The 18,568-nt window shown below is 37.8% G+C and overlaps 1 protein-coding gene across 3 annotated transcripts in view; it reads right to left on the reverse strand.

Annotated features, from left to right (window-relative positions):
• Nucleotides 1-18,568, reverse strand: part of JARID2 (jumonji and AT-rich interaction domain containing 2) — a 92,080-nt gene that overhangs the window by 27,575 nt on the left and 45,937 nt on the right. For all 3 annotated transcript variants that reach the window (XM_072411668.1, XM_072411666.1, XM_072411667.1), the window contains exons 4-6: nucleotides 16,410-16,579; nucleotides 13,477-13,653; nucleotides 8,061-8,290 (exon numbers count right to left, since the gene is read on the reverse strand). In XM_072411668.1, coding sequence (XP_072267769.1) covers nucleotides 8,061-8,290; nucleotides 13,477-13,653; nucleotides 16,410-16,579 — 577 coding nt within the window. The remainder of the gene's footprint in view (nucleotides 1-8,060; nucleotides 8,291-13,476; nucleotides 13,654-16,409; nucleotides 16,580-18,568) is intronic.

The raw sequence follows: 18,568 nt of genomic DNA on the forward strand, positions 1-18,568 counted from the left end.
GTGGACTTTCCAATCACTAAATAATGTAATACTATGAAAGAACATTTTGCCAAATAAGAGATAAAAAAATGTAATAACGTTGATTGTTTAGAATAGGAGATTTAAAAAACTTTCCTTAAAATGTATCTTTAAAAATTCCCATGTTGTAGAGTGACATGGTTAGGTAAATACCACTCTTTTTTTGTAAGCAGTGGATAAAGCTCTCCAGCACTACAAACTGGTGGTTTGGGGTGTAAAATTTAAGTAGTGTAGATAATTAGTAGTGTAATTTGTCCAGAGAACATATAATTGGTGCAGTTCAGTCTGGGTCACAGTACCTTAAGGGAGATTCAATATAATAAAAAAACTGCTACAAGTCCAGGCTGTCAGGCAAAAGGAGACAGTACAAAAGTTTCCTGCAGTCTCACACTCATGTATGTTTGTCTCCACTAATAATATATGCCAGACTGTATCTTTATTCACAGAAAAAAGGGAGACTATTTATTTACAGCTCTGAAACTAAAAGCATTGAAGGAAATATCAACTAGGGAACTTCAGTCTCAAATCAGGTGCAGTATAGAGAAAGAATGGTTGAATAGGAATGTGTGTTGAGACTGAACAAGTCTCCTAAAGGATAACTTGCGCAAAACCTTCACATGAAAACCTTCAGTAATTCCAGAGATACAGTAAGTGGAAACAAATATCTATCCCTAATTTGTCCAATTCAAGTCAAACCTAGTGTTCTCTTACTGTACTTTTAAAAAGATGGAGCTAACAGGGAGGCTGAGAAATTGGAACAGTTTCCTATAAGACTCATCCACACTACAACTGGTTGCTTCTGTTTATTGCAGTCTGCATGTTTCACAATTTATGACATGAGTGTCATTTAAGAACAATATATTGGCTAATATTTCTGACTTAGTTACAAACTATATTTACAACAGAAAGACATGCAATATATATGCAAGAAATTAGGAAAAAGTGCATCTAGGAAAACACTGGGCTGTTTTACTCTGGTGTTTTATTTCCTATGCAGATGTGCCAAACCCAGTAAACACTATGCACTAGCAGAGAAAAGGTTAATGCTTTTTAGTAACATCTGCTGCCTGTTTGCAGTGACAGAGCTCAGCATTTTTAAGGAGTTCTGCAGTGTTGCATGATGGGATATTAGACAGACAATACAATTAGGACAAAATTAACCAGAGGGAGGATTACAATATAATAAAAACAGTATTTTTGTGACTATAAACTTGCAAGGTCCACCAGTGTTTCTTGTCTCTGCTGCACTTGTTCTATCAAAATAACAGGTATTGCTGGATCTTATCATTAGCATTTTTATCATCTTATTATTAGCTTTATAATTGTATTGCTGGGTGTTCTTTTTGTACTGTGCATGAACTATGTAGGTATTTTTAGTACCTGCGATTTTCTATGTTGTACTCTGCACTGTGCCACAAAAAAATGAAGGTGCTGTATACAGAAAATAAAAAAAAATTGCAAGGAACAAAAGGGTTTCTCTTCTTTTACCTCTCTCTTGACAACAATCTTCCAATTAGATTTTGTACATGGATTTCACATGTAAAAGCCTGTGTATACTTTAAAAAGCTTTGAAACTGCTGCTGAGTGCCACTCAAGTGATGCTCTATGGCAGTGGTCCCCAACATTTTAGGTCCCGTTGACCACTAAAATTATTGGCTCTGGACCGCGCATGCGTGGGGAGCCGGGTGTCACTCAAAGGGGTGACACTCCCCTATAGTGAAGTCATGATGGCATTACTCCCTGAGCCTGCAATGGGAGAATGGACGGGTTGTGTCCAGAGACAGCCTGCCCACTTCTCTGAGCCAGGGATTTGTACGGGGGACACTGTCCGTGGCTCTGACCGGTCCTTCCCCTGAATTCGCTCGGGGGGTGGCACCGGCCAGAGCTGTGGACCACCAAAATTTTCTAGCGGACCACCTGTTGGAGACTGGTGCTCTATGGTATTCCTTTCCTCTTCTAGCAGCAGCTACAAAAAATGATGTAGGAAGAAGCATATAGAGTAATTAGCAAAGAATGGATGAGGGCCATGATGGGCAAAAAAGGAGGGGGTTGTATTAGGAGATTGACCAATCAATTGTTCTAGCAAGTTTAAAGGCACATAAATATGATATCTTGACAGCATTTTCGAGGGCATGGTCTGCTCTCCCTTCTACAATGTATAGAGAAATGACACTTAGAATTTACCATGGGGTGTATATCCCCCCATACCGTGCATACTTGATGGGCTACGCCTCCACTTCCGATTGTTCTAAATGTGCTCACCCTCGGGCAGATTTGTACCATGCCTTTTGGAATTGCTGGAAGATTAAAAAATTCTGGCAAGAGGTGGCCCATTATGCTACTACTTTTTTGATTAATTATGTTCCATTGATCCCGGAATGGGCCATCTTAGGTACATTTAATTTACAAGGGGCAAGAAATACTAAGGGTGGACGAAATTTGTTAGATATTCTTTCCTTGGTAGCCAAGAAAACGATATTACATAAATGGTTGGACCCACATCCACCAACACTCTGGGTTTTTAAGGAGAAACTAGTCCATGTTTTTAGAACAGCTTGGATAGAAGCGTCATCAGATAAAGAAACCAAGGTTAGAAACTTTTTTAATACATGGGAATCATATATAGAGACTCAGCCTAACTCAATAAAACGCCAGATTGTGAATACAATTCAACATACTGAATGGTATATGCTGAGAATTCTGGATAATGATTTTCCTGTTATAGATACTGTTTAGTAGAAATGCCAACTATAGCTATGGTTATGTTTAAAATTTATATTGATAAAAGGTTTTTAAAAGTTAGAAGTTAAAAGTTTAAAAGGTATATTGATATTTGTTGTAACCTTGTAGGTGGTTTTTGTTGTTTTTCTGTTTTTTATTGAAACATCCTTTAATAAAAATATTAAAAAAAAAAGGCACATAAATAAAAGGGAAATAAAACATACATGCAACATTAAGTTGCTGACAGGTATTCTTTTCCTGTGCTGAGAGTAAAGACTGCCACTATCCTACCTGAATTTACCTGGCTTGCTAAATACATTACATTACATTAACATGTGATTAGCATGCTGCCCGTGAAAGCAAAATTTCTTATCTGCATATTGGTCACTGGGCCAGTAAATAAAACGCAACAGAAACCACCTCATTGTCACAACAGCTAAGCAACTAGTATCTACAGAAGCAGGTCAGCAATTGAATCCCACATATATCTTCGACTAGTACTATACTTAACAGTGGGCTGAGTAATCTCTGCAATACATATTACCTCAATCCTAACTACATAAAGGTGTGCCCCCTGTGATGTACTCTGCTGATCTGAGCTGTCTGCACAGGTCAACAAAAAATTAGTTTTGATAATCATCAGAAACCACAGCAATGCAGATTTCAGATCTGTTTTCAATTTTTCCCTAACACGTACACAATTCCTGAGTTATGAGTACTATTATATAATGTTGTATGTGCATGTATTTTGTGCTAAAACGTAAGCACAATTGAAGAGAATGTTAATACATCTTCAGTGTGAAGTAAAATAAGGCACACTGTGGTATAGATCTACTGAACAGGGTCAGTGAGGTACCATTGTTTCTTCAGAAATGCTTAGAGTATGATTTTCTTGTGTACTCTTTGTCTGGATTGTCGCAGTACAGCATCCAGCAGTAGTCAGCCATCATACTTTCATTCCAGAAACCTTGGTAGCGGCACTCCATAAACTGAATGTCCTGGTGATAACGTTCTCCTTGTTCGTCACTCACCATAGCAAGATTTTCTGGGAAGAATTCTAGTGTGAATGGCAAGAAATATATTTTTAATGACGTGCAACAACCCAGTTTCTGGTATAAATCAAGCAAATTCTGAACTCCTCCTTGTATCCAGGAGACTTATGGTTGTCCGGGAAATTTTCACACAGCCACTTGAATGCATCCCCAGCTTCCAGCTCAGCTGCTGAGAGAGATTGTTTGAAAATATCATCCTGCAAAACAGACTTTATCTGTGGCCCTATAAATATATATACTAAAAATATATATACTGAAAAAGTTTAATTTACCCATGGCCTTTACAAGGTTCTTCATTAAGCCTAACTTGATATGGAGAGGTGGCAGAAATATTTTATGCGGAAAACTGACACTGCTTGTTCCGGGCTTATAGGTATCTCTTGGTAGCCAATCACGCTTGACATAATGGTCTCCCGTAGATGGCCTGTCCCACAGGCATAGGAAACAGCAATATTTTGTGAATCCTCCTTGCATTCACATCAGCAAGCCAACCTTTAGATCCCCACAGATGTTCCACTGATGTGTTTTATACTGCATTGCTTCAAGTAGTAACTTCATGTTGTCATAGGGCTCCTTTAGGTTAATGGAATGGGCAATCAGTAAACTTGGTTTGGAATTACCACTATGCAGTAAGACTGCTTTCAAGCTTCTTTAAGAGGAATCAATGAAGATACACCATATAGATGGAACATCCTCTTGTGACAAACTGTTAAAGAGTGCATTTATATCATGACAGTAGCACAGTGAGCCATCACTAATGAAGAACGTTGTCAAGTTATGATTTTGTTTTCTGTTACAGTTACACCTTTTGCAAACAAGTGTTTCTATTTAAGTCTTGAAGCATAAAGTTCTGCTTTGTTTTTGGAGGGATTTAGATCACGAACAAGACCATTCAGCTCTGCTTGTGTAAAAGTCTCTTGTTCTGAATCTTCATCAGCCAAGTAGTCAGGATCAGATGATTCGGGTTGTAACTGGCTGCAACTTCAGCGCATTCCTCATCACCTTCTACAGAAGCAACAAGTCTATCATGTGGCGGTACCGGATCTGGCAATGAATTATCAAGGGAAACAGGCCTAATTGCAAAATGAAGGCTGGAATATACAATTTTGTGCTTTGTTTTACCTGAGAATCCACTTTTGTTGACACGGCAAAAATAGCAGTAGATTAGACGGTCTTGCTGTTCTCTCCACACCATCAGGAGTGCAAATGGCATTGCTGCTTTACGTCGATTTAGCCAGTCACGCAGTCCATTGGAACAACTGGTACAGATGACATGAGGAGTCCAAAATTTATCCTGGTCACTAAGTGAACAGCCGAAATATATTTTGTATATCTTTTTTCTGTGGTAATTTGGCGATGTTGTGCTTTCGTCGTGAATGAACCACACAGAAACTAACTAACTAACAGAAACTGTCTGGATCATTAAGGCAATTTCTAGGCATGATGACAAATGAAATCAATCGCAGTTAGTGCGGTCTCTAACCTTAAAAAAGAAAATGTTAAATGTTGTAATATGTTAAGGCTATTTATAATGAATTTAACACAATATATAATTACCTGCATCACAAAAACTAGACGTGCTAGAGAAAAACTGAACAGATTTGAAATCTGCATCAAAAATACTACAAAGCCCAGATAAAATTATATCTGATGAAAATGACACGTTGACCTGTGATATTGGAACATACATTCACTATAGAGAGATGTGTGGGCAGTTATGAACATATCTAAAATACCAGGAGCACTGGGAACAGCAATCAATGGGCATTTTTTTTACTCCTTAAGTAAAGATACAATTTGAATCCACCAATTACTACATGTACAAGCAAAATTAAATGTACATTTTTTTTCAGAAGAATTTTCAAAGCAGAACTTTAGTTCCACTTTAATGTAAGTACTAAAAGTAGGTTCTTGCTTGCACATTTGAGTACACCAATCTATGAAGGATTACTTGCCGCAGACAACAATGATGTAGAACAACAAGGGGAGGGAATGTGTTCTCACTCCACTGAGATGCTTGAAGTAAAACCATGATAGTTGATGTTTGATTTGGGATTTCACACTCAGCGAAAGAATTGTGAATCTTAATGCAACAACATATTAGACCTGTGCCTGCATGCTCACATCACATTTCTCGGGCTAAATGCACTGCTTATCATCTTCACCACCCGTCCTCTGTTGCATAATGTCATGGCTGAGCACAATTCAGTGAAAAGGCAGGACACTTAAGAACACATGCAGCAACGGGTTTATCTGAGCTCAATGACAAACAAACACAGCAGACCATGCTGTATGTGAAGACATCAATATCTATCCAGACTATTATAAAAGAGATAGGCATGGTGGGTTCACTGTCTACCTGGCACAGCACATGGCTGCAATCAACAAGTAGATCACGACTGGCCTGTTGCAGGCCCAAGGTGTACAGGCTTTACAATATCAACTTAAACATGGTAAAAGTTACATGTGTCATAGCAACAAACAGGAGGGTTTAGTGATGGCAAAGAATGAATAAGGACCTTACTCACTGTATGAAATTTAACTCTGTGAACCATACTTGCCTCTTTATTGCCTTTTGTCTTCATTATCACACCTTTCATGTGTAAACATCAGTGCTTAAGCACCCAGTCTTTGTTCCCCCAGCCTGACATTTTGATGGTGCATTTTTAGTATGTGTATGTATCGGTTGACATTTCTGTAGAGACCAAATTTCTGTAGCCATAGTACGTTGATAACAACACATGGCAGGTTTAAATAGGGGATAAAAGAAGGGAACAAACTACCAAAGGAAATCCTAACAGAATCAAACATACCTAAGAAAGTCCTTGCTGATAATCAAGCATACAAGCAATTAGAATAATGTTGGATGTGAAAGTTTCGTAAGATAGGTGTGCCATAGTGTGGTGATTAGGAGACTGAAAGATAGTTAGAAGTCAAGCTACTGCCAGGTCACATCAAGTTGGCAGTATGGCTGTCAGTGTGAAGAAAAGGGCTGGCAATATAGCTGTGGCAAATATGAAATTGTAGGAAGACCTCGATAGATAAGATGGTTGCAAGGCTAAAAGTGAGGACTACAGGACAACATTCAGAAAAAGGCACAATTTATAGGTCAGTGAGGATGGGAGTGGTGAAAGACTTGCAAAATGCAATGTTGCTGTGGGTAAAAAGTTTCAGAAGCACATGGTATTCCTGACCTACAATGTCAGTAATTAACCATTCTGCCATGTTCTTGATACCACAACATAGCATACGTGTGTATATTCATGTCTGTTTTGTCCTGAAACAAACAAATCCCTAAAAAGGGAAGGTGAAATTGGCCTACTACTATTACTTATTAATCTAAATCTTTCCCCTATATCACTTCTGGGCTTATGTGTCCACACCATAAAGTACACAAAAAAAAACAACCTTTTGTTAAGATTTAAAATTATGCAGCAAAGGATTTTGACCCAACCCTTCCTTGCATTTCCTCACTGGCGGCACTCACTTTACAAAAAATAAAAAATAAAATAACTCATAAGAAAGGACAGAAGAGTTTATACCGGTATTGTGACCTTTACAGGCAAAATTATGTATTTATTTTCCATATTATCATGAATTTAAATCACCCATTGCATGACACTGGTTTACTTTAGGGCATGCCCTGGCTGCTGTGCAATTTTTTGTTATCTTTGCACTTTATAGGTAGCCTTTTGAAATCCTCAAGATGACCAAGATGTTTCTAAACTACTTCAACTTCTTATACTTCAAACACTGTAAAGGGTTTTGGTATTTAAATAAAAGTTATATTCAATGACAGGATCATTATGAATTTAATTTCCATGATTTATGTAAAGCAAATTCAATATCTAGGCCAACAAACAGACAAAGATACCTTCACTGAAGCTCCCGCGTGATCCATTATCATAAAGGCAATTTTCGCCATTACAAAAGAAAAGCTGAATATATGAACAATGTAAGTTGGGCACACCCGCTCAATGCATGTCAAATGAAGCTCCAACAAGGATTAATTAAAGGAATAATATTTATTTATTATTATACTGCAAGGTAAAACAAACCTTGCAAAACTGACATTTTTAGTGAAGCACAAAAATTGAAGGTCTTTGGCCTGTGCTTACTTTATGAATGTCAGCCATTGTATGCCAGCCCTCTATTTACTTGAGCTAAAGCTATACAGGAAAAAATCCACAATTCATGCAGCTAAAAGAGAAAGGCTGTGTTTACATTCCCTGCAACCAAGGCAGTTCTATTAGTGCAGACAATGCTCACCTGTTTCTTTAAGTCCTGAGCCGATCTAAGATGACTGTGGTGGTTGTTAGCAGCGAGCCCTTTGGCGTATGAGCCCGTGTTAGAAGCAGGTTGGTGGGTAGCAGCGGCATATTCTCTCCGGTTCTCGGATTTATGGTGACTGTTTCTCTCTTTTCCTGGGGTGACCTCTTTCCTTTTGTGTTTGTGAGAAGTTTCTTTTTCTCTCAATGATTTGCAAGACCCGTTAAAAACTACAAAAAACAAAAAAAACACAATACTTGTAAAAACATGTTACAAAAACTGAAGTAGAAATACATTTGTAACTATAATCAATACATCAGGCCTGATTTTTTACAGTGCTCCATGACTGGAGACGCTAGACTATCATGAGGAACCTGGGTAATCCAGCCATCCTGGAATGGATTTCCTAAAATCATTTATTAGTTGGCAAAATGTTTTAAATCCCAGATCAGTTCCAGGTTTGCCGGATCATCCTGGTTTTCCCATAAGAGTCTATCTTATCCAGTCTTGTATTCTGTAAAAATACATTTTAAGAAGTCAGGGTCTCTTTGGCATGAAATGTATGCTTGAGCAAAGCATATGTAACATGTAGCGACCCAGCGCGTGGCAAATATTTATACATTACAATTACCTTTCTCATGCCATAAACTCCTAAAATTAAAGTAATATATTTAAGTCACATCAAATTGGATAAGTACTTAAAGTCTCTGTTAGAAAGGAGTAACACATAAAACAGATCAATTTACCTAGTATCTGTGTTGTATATAGGTTTGCATGACCAGCAGCAATGTGTGGTTATTGAATTTCACACAGAAGTGTTTTTAGAAAGGAAGCGCACAGTATGTTAACCCCCTGAGTACACGCATAGTTTTTATCACTATATTTTCTCCAAGTGTCTAAGCACAGCTAGGCAATCTGCAGCAATCCAGATGGCGAGGCTTAGCCAGGACAAGGTATTAATATGCCTAAGGAAAAAAAAACAACCCTCCTTTTCCAAAGAACAAAACAACACCTCTAGCTTCACCATATCATTTGTAAATATAAAGATAGTTTTATTACTGGTAAATGAACCCAGATGTCTTTTACAAAGTATGCCTCCTACACCATCAAATGCACAAAATAAAATGATAGTGGGGCATAATTTTAAAACCTGAACAGCCGCAGATCTGCAGTTTCCCGTTAATCATGCTGCATATAACTGGCTCAGAGGCTTTTTGTAGTGGTACTGCTATTGTTTGTCTGCACATACAAATCTTCTGTGAGCCACCAGATGGCAATTAGGCTGACACAGAATAAACCACCAAAGTGTCAATATCTCATAAGAACAATATGCCAGTAAAACTTAAAAATGCACCCAATACTTTTGTGGATTTTAAACTGCCCCTATTAGGCTAGTTGATAAAACTATTTCATACACTTAAATACTGCTTCTCAGATATTTCAAACAAAAGCTTTTTCCTTGTCACTGTAAAGCTGCATACACTTGTTTGTCGCTGGAAAGGATCTTTCACGATCATTTCCAACAACAAACTACTGCACGATGCATGAACAAGTGCTGTACATACAGCACCGTTCTGCTCTATGGAGAGGGGAGGGGGAGAACGATGGAGTGGCACCCTGCTGCACTCTCTCCCACTTCACTTCTATTAGGATCGTTCGTCATTCATCATCCATTGACCATTGCAAGTGTGTACGTAGAAAAAAGTAAAGTAATAAAAAAAAATGTTTAATAAATAGGTATAAAAATCTAGAAACACTCAGGTGCGCTAATGACTTAAAAAATTTGTTAAAGCTACCAAATGACTACCTAACACTGATTGTGACAACATGTGCTTTGTGAGTGAAAAAAAAATCCACTCGACTAGATGTACAATGCAAGACTTGTGGAAGCTGACAGGAATATTATCTATATGTGGTCAACAACTCTCATGTACAAATGGCTCAACCACATACAACTTCTATTCTGTTGTCTGCAAAAGCACAAGAATAACCCCCATATAATAATATAACAAAAAAATAAGCTTTATTGATGAAGTTTTCACATTAGTACCAATGTTGGATATTGGAAAGAAATATTAGCAGGCATTAATAAATAATTGGTTTAATACATAATTGTTTGATTAGTTAAACTCAAACGTCTACTAACAGAGGCTGTTGATTAAACAATTATGTTGAATAAATAACCAATTTGAGTAATAAGCATAACTAGTGAGTAGAAGCAACTAACCACGTTGCATTTATCAACAGTATTACACCAGGTCAAGTCTGCTTTTAGCATGGACAGCAAAACATTATGACTGTTAAACTTCAAGAACTATTGGCTATATGCGGGCCCACGTATACTCAGCAAGCTGTGCAAGCCTTATCTCAGAATATCTATATAAGTAATTTCACATTGGATTACCCTGTTTGCTGTTTTTTTATTTTTTTATTTTAAGTGACCTATTGTTAATTAACTCATGTAAAGCAGATCCTAAATTTTGTTTAGGAAAAGTTAAATGGGTGAAATGATTTAAAGCATTGGTCGCCAACCGGTGGTCTGTGTGAAAATTTTGGTGGTCCGTGGCTCTGGCCATGTGCCCTGTATGGATCGCAGGCTACGGGCAGTGGACGGGTTGTGCCTCTGGACGAGGCTGGGCCTGCGATGAGAGAATGGGCATATTCTGGCATCATGACATCACGTTGGGGGAAGTTTCTTCCCCTTTGAGTGACACACTGCTCCCTCTGTATGCGTGGTTCGAAGTCCGTAAATTTAGAGGTCCATGAGACCCAAAATGTTGGCGACCACTGCTTTAAAGAACGATTACCAAAACGAATTAAACTTATCTATTCTATTTAGCACAGTGGTCGCTAACCTTTTGAATCTCCACCCTGGAGGAGGAACTCACTGCTTCTCAAAAGTTGGTTGCTGCTCTGGAAACCTGTACAACTGCCGTAGTAGACAAGTCCTAGAAAACCGCTCCCAGAATTTTTTAAATCAGCACTCATGCCTGACTTGTGTGCCATGGCTATTCACCATCTGATGGGCCTAAATACAGGTTGTAAAGTAGAGAGGGCATGTGGTTTGGCCCTCCCCGCAAGTATTCTTCTTTACCCAAAATTCAAATTCCTAAATTTTTTGGATCACTCCTAGATACTCCAAGGGTTAGGCGTCCAACACCAACTTCAACTGGAAGATCTTTTGATTTTTGCAGATTATTTAATAGACATTTCTCACAAACGTGTGTGCTTTAAATGGTCAGTTCACTATTATATGGCAAAAAGCTGCAATTCACCTTGGCTAACTGGCCATCCTGATCTTCAGACAGTGCTTTTCTGCCCTACTTTGCTACCACACAGTTGTTTTTTTTGCAGTCTTGGTAACCTATTTGCTGAGAGGTCTACACCATCCCCTCATGTTTTTTGGTCATGTTTTTCTCACTCATGAGGAATAAAGGAAGGTCACATTTATGGTCTGTCTGGCAGCCTATTGGTGCTGCACTCTGTTAATTTATTGTTAATGTTTTGACTGTTTTAATATGTTGTTTATCGTTCCCCCCTCAGTCACTTGTTATAGACCTATTATTTAGGTGTTGCCATTTAGGTGCCTATGTTTGTATTAATCTGTAAAACTAGGCCACTTAGCCGTTTTACCTGCAGTCACTCTCACTGTTATGCGAAAAGTCTCCTGGAAGTCAAAAATATATGATCCCCTAACAAGCGTATGAGTATTTTGAGGTACTTCAAACATTTAAAAACTGATATAGCCCTACGTCCCACCTTGATATTCAATCTGGTTTTAGAGCCTTTGGTTGAGCTGCCCCCCTCCTTAAAATCAAAGTCCATATGTTCACATGTAATACATTGTGCTTTTTTGCGGACACGATATTTCTGTTTTTCTTCACCGCTGCACAGGCCACCTTGAAATCTCTACTCATTTTTTATGGTAACTTCTCTGGCCTAAAGGTCAAGTGAGAAAATCCCCTTAACACCCCTCAAGTCAAGTCCATTATTGGCCACCATACCTTTTGAAATCGCCTCCACTCAGATTACTTACCCAGGTATTCATATTGGTAAACTCCCTTTATCTCTACCTATATCTAAATTAAATCTAAATTACCCATCTCTATTTGCTAAAATACAGCCGGAATTGCCATGGTCTTTTCTTGGTAGGGGTCATCTACTGAAAATGATGTCCTTTTCAAAGCTTTAACATCCGTTGGCAAACTATCCCCCCTGCTGCTACTACTACTACTACAAAAATAGAGATTAACAGGTTCTCCAAAAACTGCTCATGAATATCAATTCACAAACTTTTTTGTTTGTGGAAATTGGAGGGTGGTATCAATCTCCCTAATATCAAACTTTACAACCTAGCTAGTATCTTCCGACATGCTGTAGATTGGAGTTTGAGAAAGCAACATGGGGCCGAAAGTGCCTACTGCTGGGTGGTGTTTTTTTCCTCTGTGATACCTTTGCACCACTATAGAGGTATGTAATAAGTATAAGTTGCCTCCTCCAGCTGTGCATCTCTTATACCAGATGCAATTATTAACATTCTATAAAGTTTTGGAGTACAACTTCTCCTCAACCCTACCGCCCAGTGCTGACCAGCTCCTGATTCTCTACCCCTTAAGCACCTCATCTACTTACACTTTGCTTCAAACAGCATGCTTAAAACCAACCTGTGGCAGCAAGACTTTCCAAACCAAAACCCAGTGGAATAGTAAAAATGGTGCGAAAGAGTATGATTAACAAAGTATGCAAGGGAAACATTGTTTATGCTCATGCATACAGCTTCTAAAGTCTTCTGGGCTCTGCCTCAAGTGTGGGGATTCACCACCTTAACCAATCCCTTATGATCCAGCAACTAAATTAAAGACTTTTGGAACCATGCTGAACCATGCTGCCCTTTTCTGCCTAACCGGCATCTGTGGGGTTGGGTTACTGTTTGCCTCCTCACGGTTAGGAAGGACATTATGGCAGCCCTTTTCACCTTTGCATTGTTTTTTTGGCTGTCACAGAATAGACAACAATTCTCAATAGGTTCAAATATTCTACCTGGTATATTGAGAATGTGAGCATTTAACCTGCCCTTTTCCAATCTCGTTTTGCCTCTTGCACAGGGTCTACGTCATAGGAGGTTATGATTGTTTATATCCTTCCCCAATTTTTCATTTCTTTCTGTAGGTTTTTCTTTTTATATATTTTATTTAGTTTTGCTGCATCTGTTAAGTATGTTTGCTTCACTTTATGTGACTTTTCTTCTAAATGATATGTTCCCCAGCTCCGCTTCACCCCCCCCCCCCCAATCTCCCCATTTATGTTTTCTGTGCCAATTTTGTACAAGTGGTATGTGTTGTGTGTGTTTTTTTATTGAAAAACCAATAGGAACAGATTCAAAATAAAAACAATTTGTAGTTTAAAGGACATTTACCATGCCCATTGGCGACATGCTTTTGAGATTTTCCCTTGCGAGGTGTTGAGTGGCATGAGGATGAAGAGTTAGTGGTGGCTATTTTGAGGTCCTCAAATTCTGCATCATCATCTTCAACATCTTCTTCATCCTGGGAGCTTCCAAAGTAAGCCATGTTTGTTGGCAAGGCAGTGGAACCTGCAAAACCAACACCAAACAATTCAACAGAAGCTCTATGCCAAACAGCAGCATTAAATGATCAGATCATAATCATTTAGAATTGTGTTAATTTACATAGAAAGTCAAATTGCACAGCTGTTTTAAAAAAGAAAGAAAATTATTTTTTTTTTTTTTTACATAATTTGTTAAGCCCCTGATAAAGTGTACTATAGCTTTAAAATGTAAAATTGTTGATGACCTTGGGTCAAACATGCACAAGTTTATTTTTCTTTTATAGCACACCCTCTGAGTATATATGATCTAGGAAAAACCAGCAGGAGCAGCGCAGCACTCACTAATCTGTGCAAGATGAGTAACAATTCAATATGAGAAGTGGAGGGAGGGCCTAGCCAGTGTGCAAGAATTCATTACTAAGGACTGCAAATGGGTTTTCTGAGGTGTCAGTAAATGCAGACAATACTTCAAACTCATGCATGTAAGGAAAGCAGAAAGGAAATAAAATATTTTATTTTGTGATTATGTCATTTGAATTCACGCAAAGAACAATGTAACTTATGCACAGTCACCTAGGTTTTTCAACATTATGTTCTTCAAGGTAATTTTTCATATTTTCTTTTAATACTTTTATTAAAATATCAATTATAAGCAGTTTAGAAATGATATAAACAGTGCACATTGTAATCATATATTACTACTTATCGGGATTCCTTTATTATAAATTGGTCAACACATGTAACTCTCCCAGTTACAAGCACTCACTTTTTCAGGATAACTTGCTTTTAAAAAAATAAAATCCTGCAGCAAGCAGCTAGATTTATTATAAGTATTGAAAACAAAATCAATGTTGCCAAAGAAGCATTTCTGCATTCTTTCCCCAGTGTAACCTGGATATGAGTTTACCTTTGTGAAGATCATATGTTTCCACTGATTAAAAAATGGAACTGAGGCAGAATGTAATTACAACGCAGTACAATATTTGCTTTTGATCTTCAAAACTAAAGCATGTGTCCTAGGTACAGACAACACATTATTTATATAACGAAACAGAAGCATTGGGTTAAAGAGGAAGATGCACTTTAACAAATTTATTTTCTAGTCCAGGTCCCTTGAAAACGCAGAATTATTTGAACAGATTGCTATTAATGCCCCACAAAGCTCCTGTTCACTGCTTTTAATGCAAATTTCTAGATGAGGGAGGAACTCATAAATGGATATAACCTTTATCTATCTAAAGAACGAATGTCCTTAATCTCTTTCGAAAACAAATCCCTCTTTTCATTTTTCCTTCTCAGTTGTCCTTCTTTTAGACCTGAGGTATTGAAGTTTATACTATTAAAATATATTACTTAACTACCAAAAGTTGTGTTACCTAATTATAATCTTTATGCTATCTTTAAATTACTACATTTGCCATTTTAACAGGCCAATATAAAGAACAACTACTATTAAGAAAAAAAAAGACAATTGTAAGTTTAACAAGCCATTTTTGACATAAAATTTGTTATGGCCCATGTAAACAGGAGTGTGGCAGGAGTGTATTCATAGTCTACCTATAGTACATTGTGGTGGAAGGTGTCTCCCTTTCCTAGGAGGTATGCTTTCTGCTATTTAAAAAATGAAAAATATCTCTTTCAATAACATGTTTGGTAGATGTCCTATAGGACAGCAGTCGCCAAGCGGTGGCCTGCACGCACGGGGGGTTGGGTGGTGATACTCAATACTGCTCAAAGCTCACGCCTGAAGTCAGATCTGCAGATGTTGCGGTGCGAGGGATGGAGCAGCTGATGGGATCCCTGTTACACATAGCTGGACACTTACCTTCTCTGAACCCCAATTTCTCTGGAGGGATGTTGGCAACTGGAACTGTGGGAGCCAGAAGGAAACCTCTTTTGTCCTCCCTTCCCCGTTAAAATCTATTACCCATCATATAATTGAAACCCTGTCACCCATGGCTATCTCCCCTTACTCTCTATGAACCCCAATTTCTCTGTAAGAAAGGGTAAATGTATCTGCAAGTGCAGGACCCTTGTGGATGACTACCCCTAAAATGTAAAAACTACGGCACCAACACAAGATATGAAAAACTAACTGGTATACTGTGCTATCCTGTCACACATAGCTGGCCACTTACCTTCAGTGAACCCTAATTTCTCAGGAATGGGGAGCTGTAGGGACCTGAAGATGTAGTAGTAGGAACATGTACCAATTTGGTTATCTGTCAAAGGAATTATATATCTCCAGAAGTATCCATAGCAGAGATTTTGGGGCCCCCTTTAACTGACAGGACGAATTGTATGGTGTAGTTTCTGCTCTTTGGTACAAGAGCTTAAGTTTTGTATCTTTCATTAATAAAAATGTGGCATTAATAACATGAGCATCAAATGGTGAGTGCAGACATTCTTGATTTGTCATTTCCTATATTTGGTGCTTGTATGTTATGATAACTAGAAACATTTCAATTTAAGTTTAAATTAAAACTATTCTAGTTTTAAACATACATCTTTAATGTTTGCTTGCATTGTGGCCCACGCGTTTTATCTCAATGTCAACAGTGGCCCCCAGATGGTTGGTCACCACACCAACAACCAACAGGTTGGGCACCACTGTGCTAGATCATTTTACTAGTGATATAATTCTGTTGCATACTAGGTTCTTTTTTTCCACTTGTTTGCAATCAAATTCTGATGCTCGGGAAAGTGAAGGTGTTGAAAATGCCACTGTTGCAGTAAAAGCCAATATCTGGAGAAAGGGTAGGAGAAGTTGAAAATTCTTACCTCGAAGACACAGAAATGTGAGGAAATCCTCGGTCTTGGGCTTGCGTTTGGAGAGGTCAGATATCTGAGTAACTGGTGGGGGTAGCAATGGCTCCACAATTTTAATAGGGGTTGTGCTCGGACTGTTTGGCTGGGATTGGGCAAATTTTCTTTGTGCTTGCAGCCTTGGCCTAAAGAAGAAAGGACCAAAAATGTTGTTATAAATAATGCCCTTGACCACACAAAAAGAACAGATTCATAGAGATTTTGCCATAGCAAATAAAGCATAGGCAAATGGACAGACATTCAATAGCCACATGTAGTTTAATTTATTAGTTCTTGCCACCATTGAAGAGCTTTGTGTGACAGTAACTATAACATTATGGTATTAACTTATTTTCAGGCTGCTGCTTTACAACTATATCTAAAGAGCTTTTATCAAGACACATGCTACAAGCTGAAACCTGGAGGCATTTTACGTTTTATTTTTTAACTGACAGAAACTGCCAGCGGATGCTTTTGGCTCCAAAAGTCAGGTCGTTGCATTAAACAGGCTTTCAACTTGTGCCGATGACAACATGAAGTGTACAAAAAGCAGACTTCACATTTTGGTGCACCTGGCCTCACAAGAACCTAATACATCACGAAGAGAGAAAAAAATAGATGAGATCACATGACAAATGTAAATAAAATGTTTGTCTAGAGACCATTTTAGTAAATCATTCTAGAAAAAAAGAAACCTGCTAGGTCATTTAACTGGTGATGTAATTCTGTTGCATATTATATTATTTTCTTTCACTTGTTGTTTGCTGAATAGGCGACAGGCTGATGAGGACATTATCATCATCATCATGTGTGCAGATCCCAAACAACGGACATTATCAGATCTGCCCTGAACCACTGATCTACAGAATTTTAATGATTTTCTTGTACAATGGAAGTGCCATTACAAATATTTCTTTATAGGACATTTTGAGAAACATTTATGGTAACTACAAGGAAATGGCAATTCTTATATTTGTCAACGATTTTAGTATATATAATTTAACAACACATTTTTAGTTTCAATACATATTTATTCAAGTTTGAAGCAAAAAAACAAATACATACGGTGAACTTCTGTGTTTGAAAAAAACAATAAAAATGTCACACCACATTTTAGAACAATATCAACAATATGAACTATATTATTGGGAATCTAAACTTCATACCAATACACCAACCAATTTATATACAAGAAAAAGAAGAGAAATATAGAAGAGGAAAAACCAGAAGGGACACAGGGTGGGGAAAATGATGGTGTAAAGGGACAATTGCACGTGAAATAAAATCAGGTTTAAATAGGGAACTTTTAATGTGGTTCACTAAATTGTCAACAGTGTTTGATCAAAAGTAGTAAGAAAATAGTAATATACCCAAGGGGACCAAAGCTGTTCAAACCTAGGCACAATGTCACACTGCATTGCTTGTAGTTTTTCACAGAAACCATGACTTTTTTTCTGTTTAACTTGAGTGACTGTGGGGATTGCAGACCACCAGGCTTTTGCCAGCACCAATCTGGCAGCTGGTAAGAAGAATATCAATAATTTAAATTGTGTTGAAGTACATTGAGCTGGTTGTAAGTTGAGTAGAGCTTCAGCCGGCATTTTTGGGAATAAATGTCCAAGCAAAGGAAACTACTACACAATTAAATGGCTCGCCATAAAAATTTTGCTTTTTTGAAAATCAGTTTATTATATTTTTTAAATACTTTGGCTCATACAAATTACCAAAATGTAGATTTTTATCTCCTGGAGAACAGGAACTTGTAACTACCATTCATTTTAGATTAAAGATTCTATGCAACTTCAAATAATGCATTTAAAAAAAAGCTAGACCATGTGCAAGTCCTGATTTGAATTGCAGCCAACACTGTACAAAAATAATGGAGTACATGCTTAAAAAGGGGAGTAAGGAAGGAATAAAAATGCAAAAGCAATGCTAACAATTTGTGAGAACCAATCAGTCTTAGGGACAAATTTTCTCAACATGCAAACTCTTTGTTCCCTACAAAGTCACCTCTCTTTGCTTGAAATGACAAAAAAACAAAACAGATCCATAACTCCCCTGTTCCACAGCATCATTACAAATCAATTCACAAGGTCTAACTGGGAACTTCATGTCCACTAATGGGGATATAA

This window comes from Pyxicephalus adspersus, chromosome 5 (genome assembly GCF_032062135.1).
Source record: "Pyxicephalus adspersus chromosome 5, UCB_Pads_2.0, whole genome shotgun sequence".
Classification (NCBI taxonomy): domain Eukaryota; kingdom Metazoa; phylum Chordata; class Amphibia; order Anura; family Pyxicephalidae; genus Pyxicephalus; species Pyxicephalus adspersus.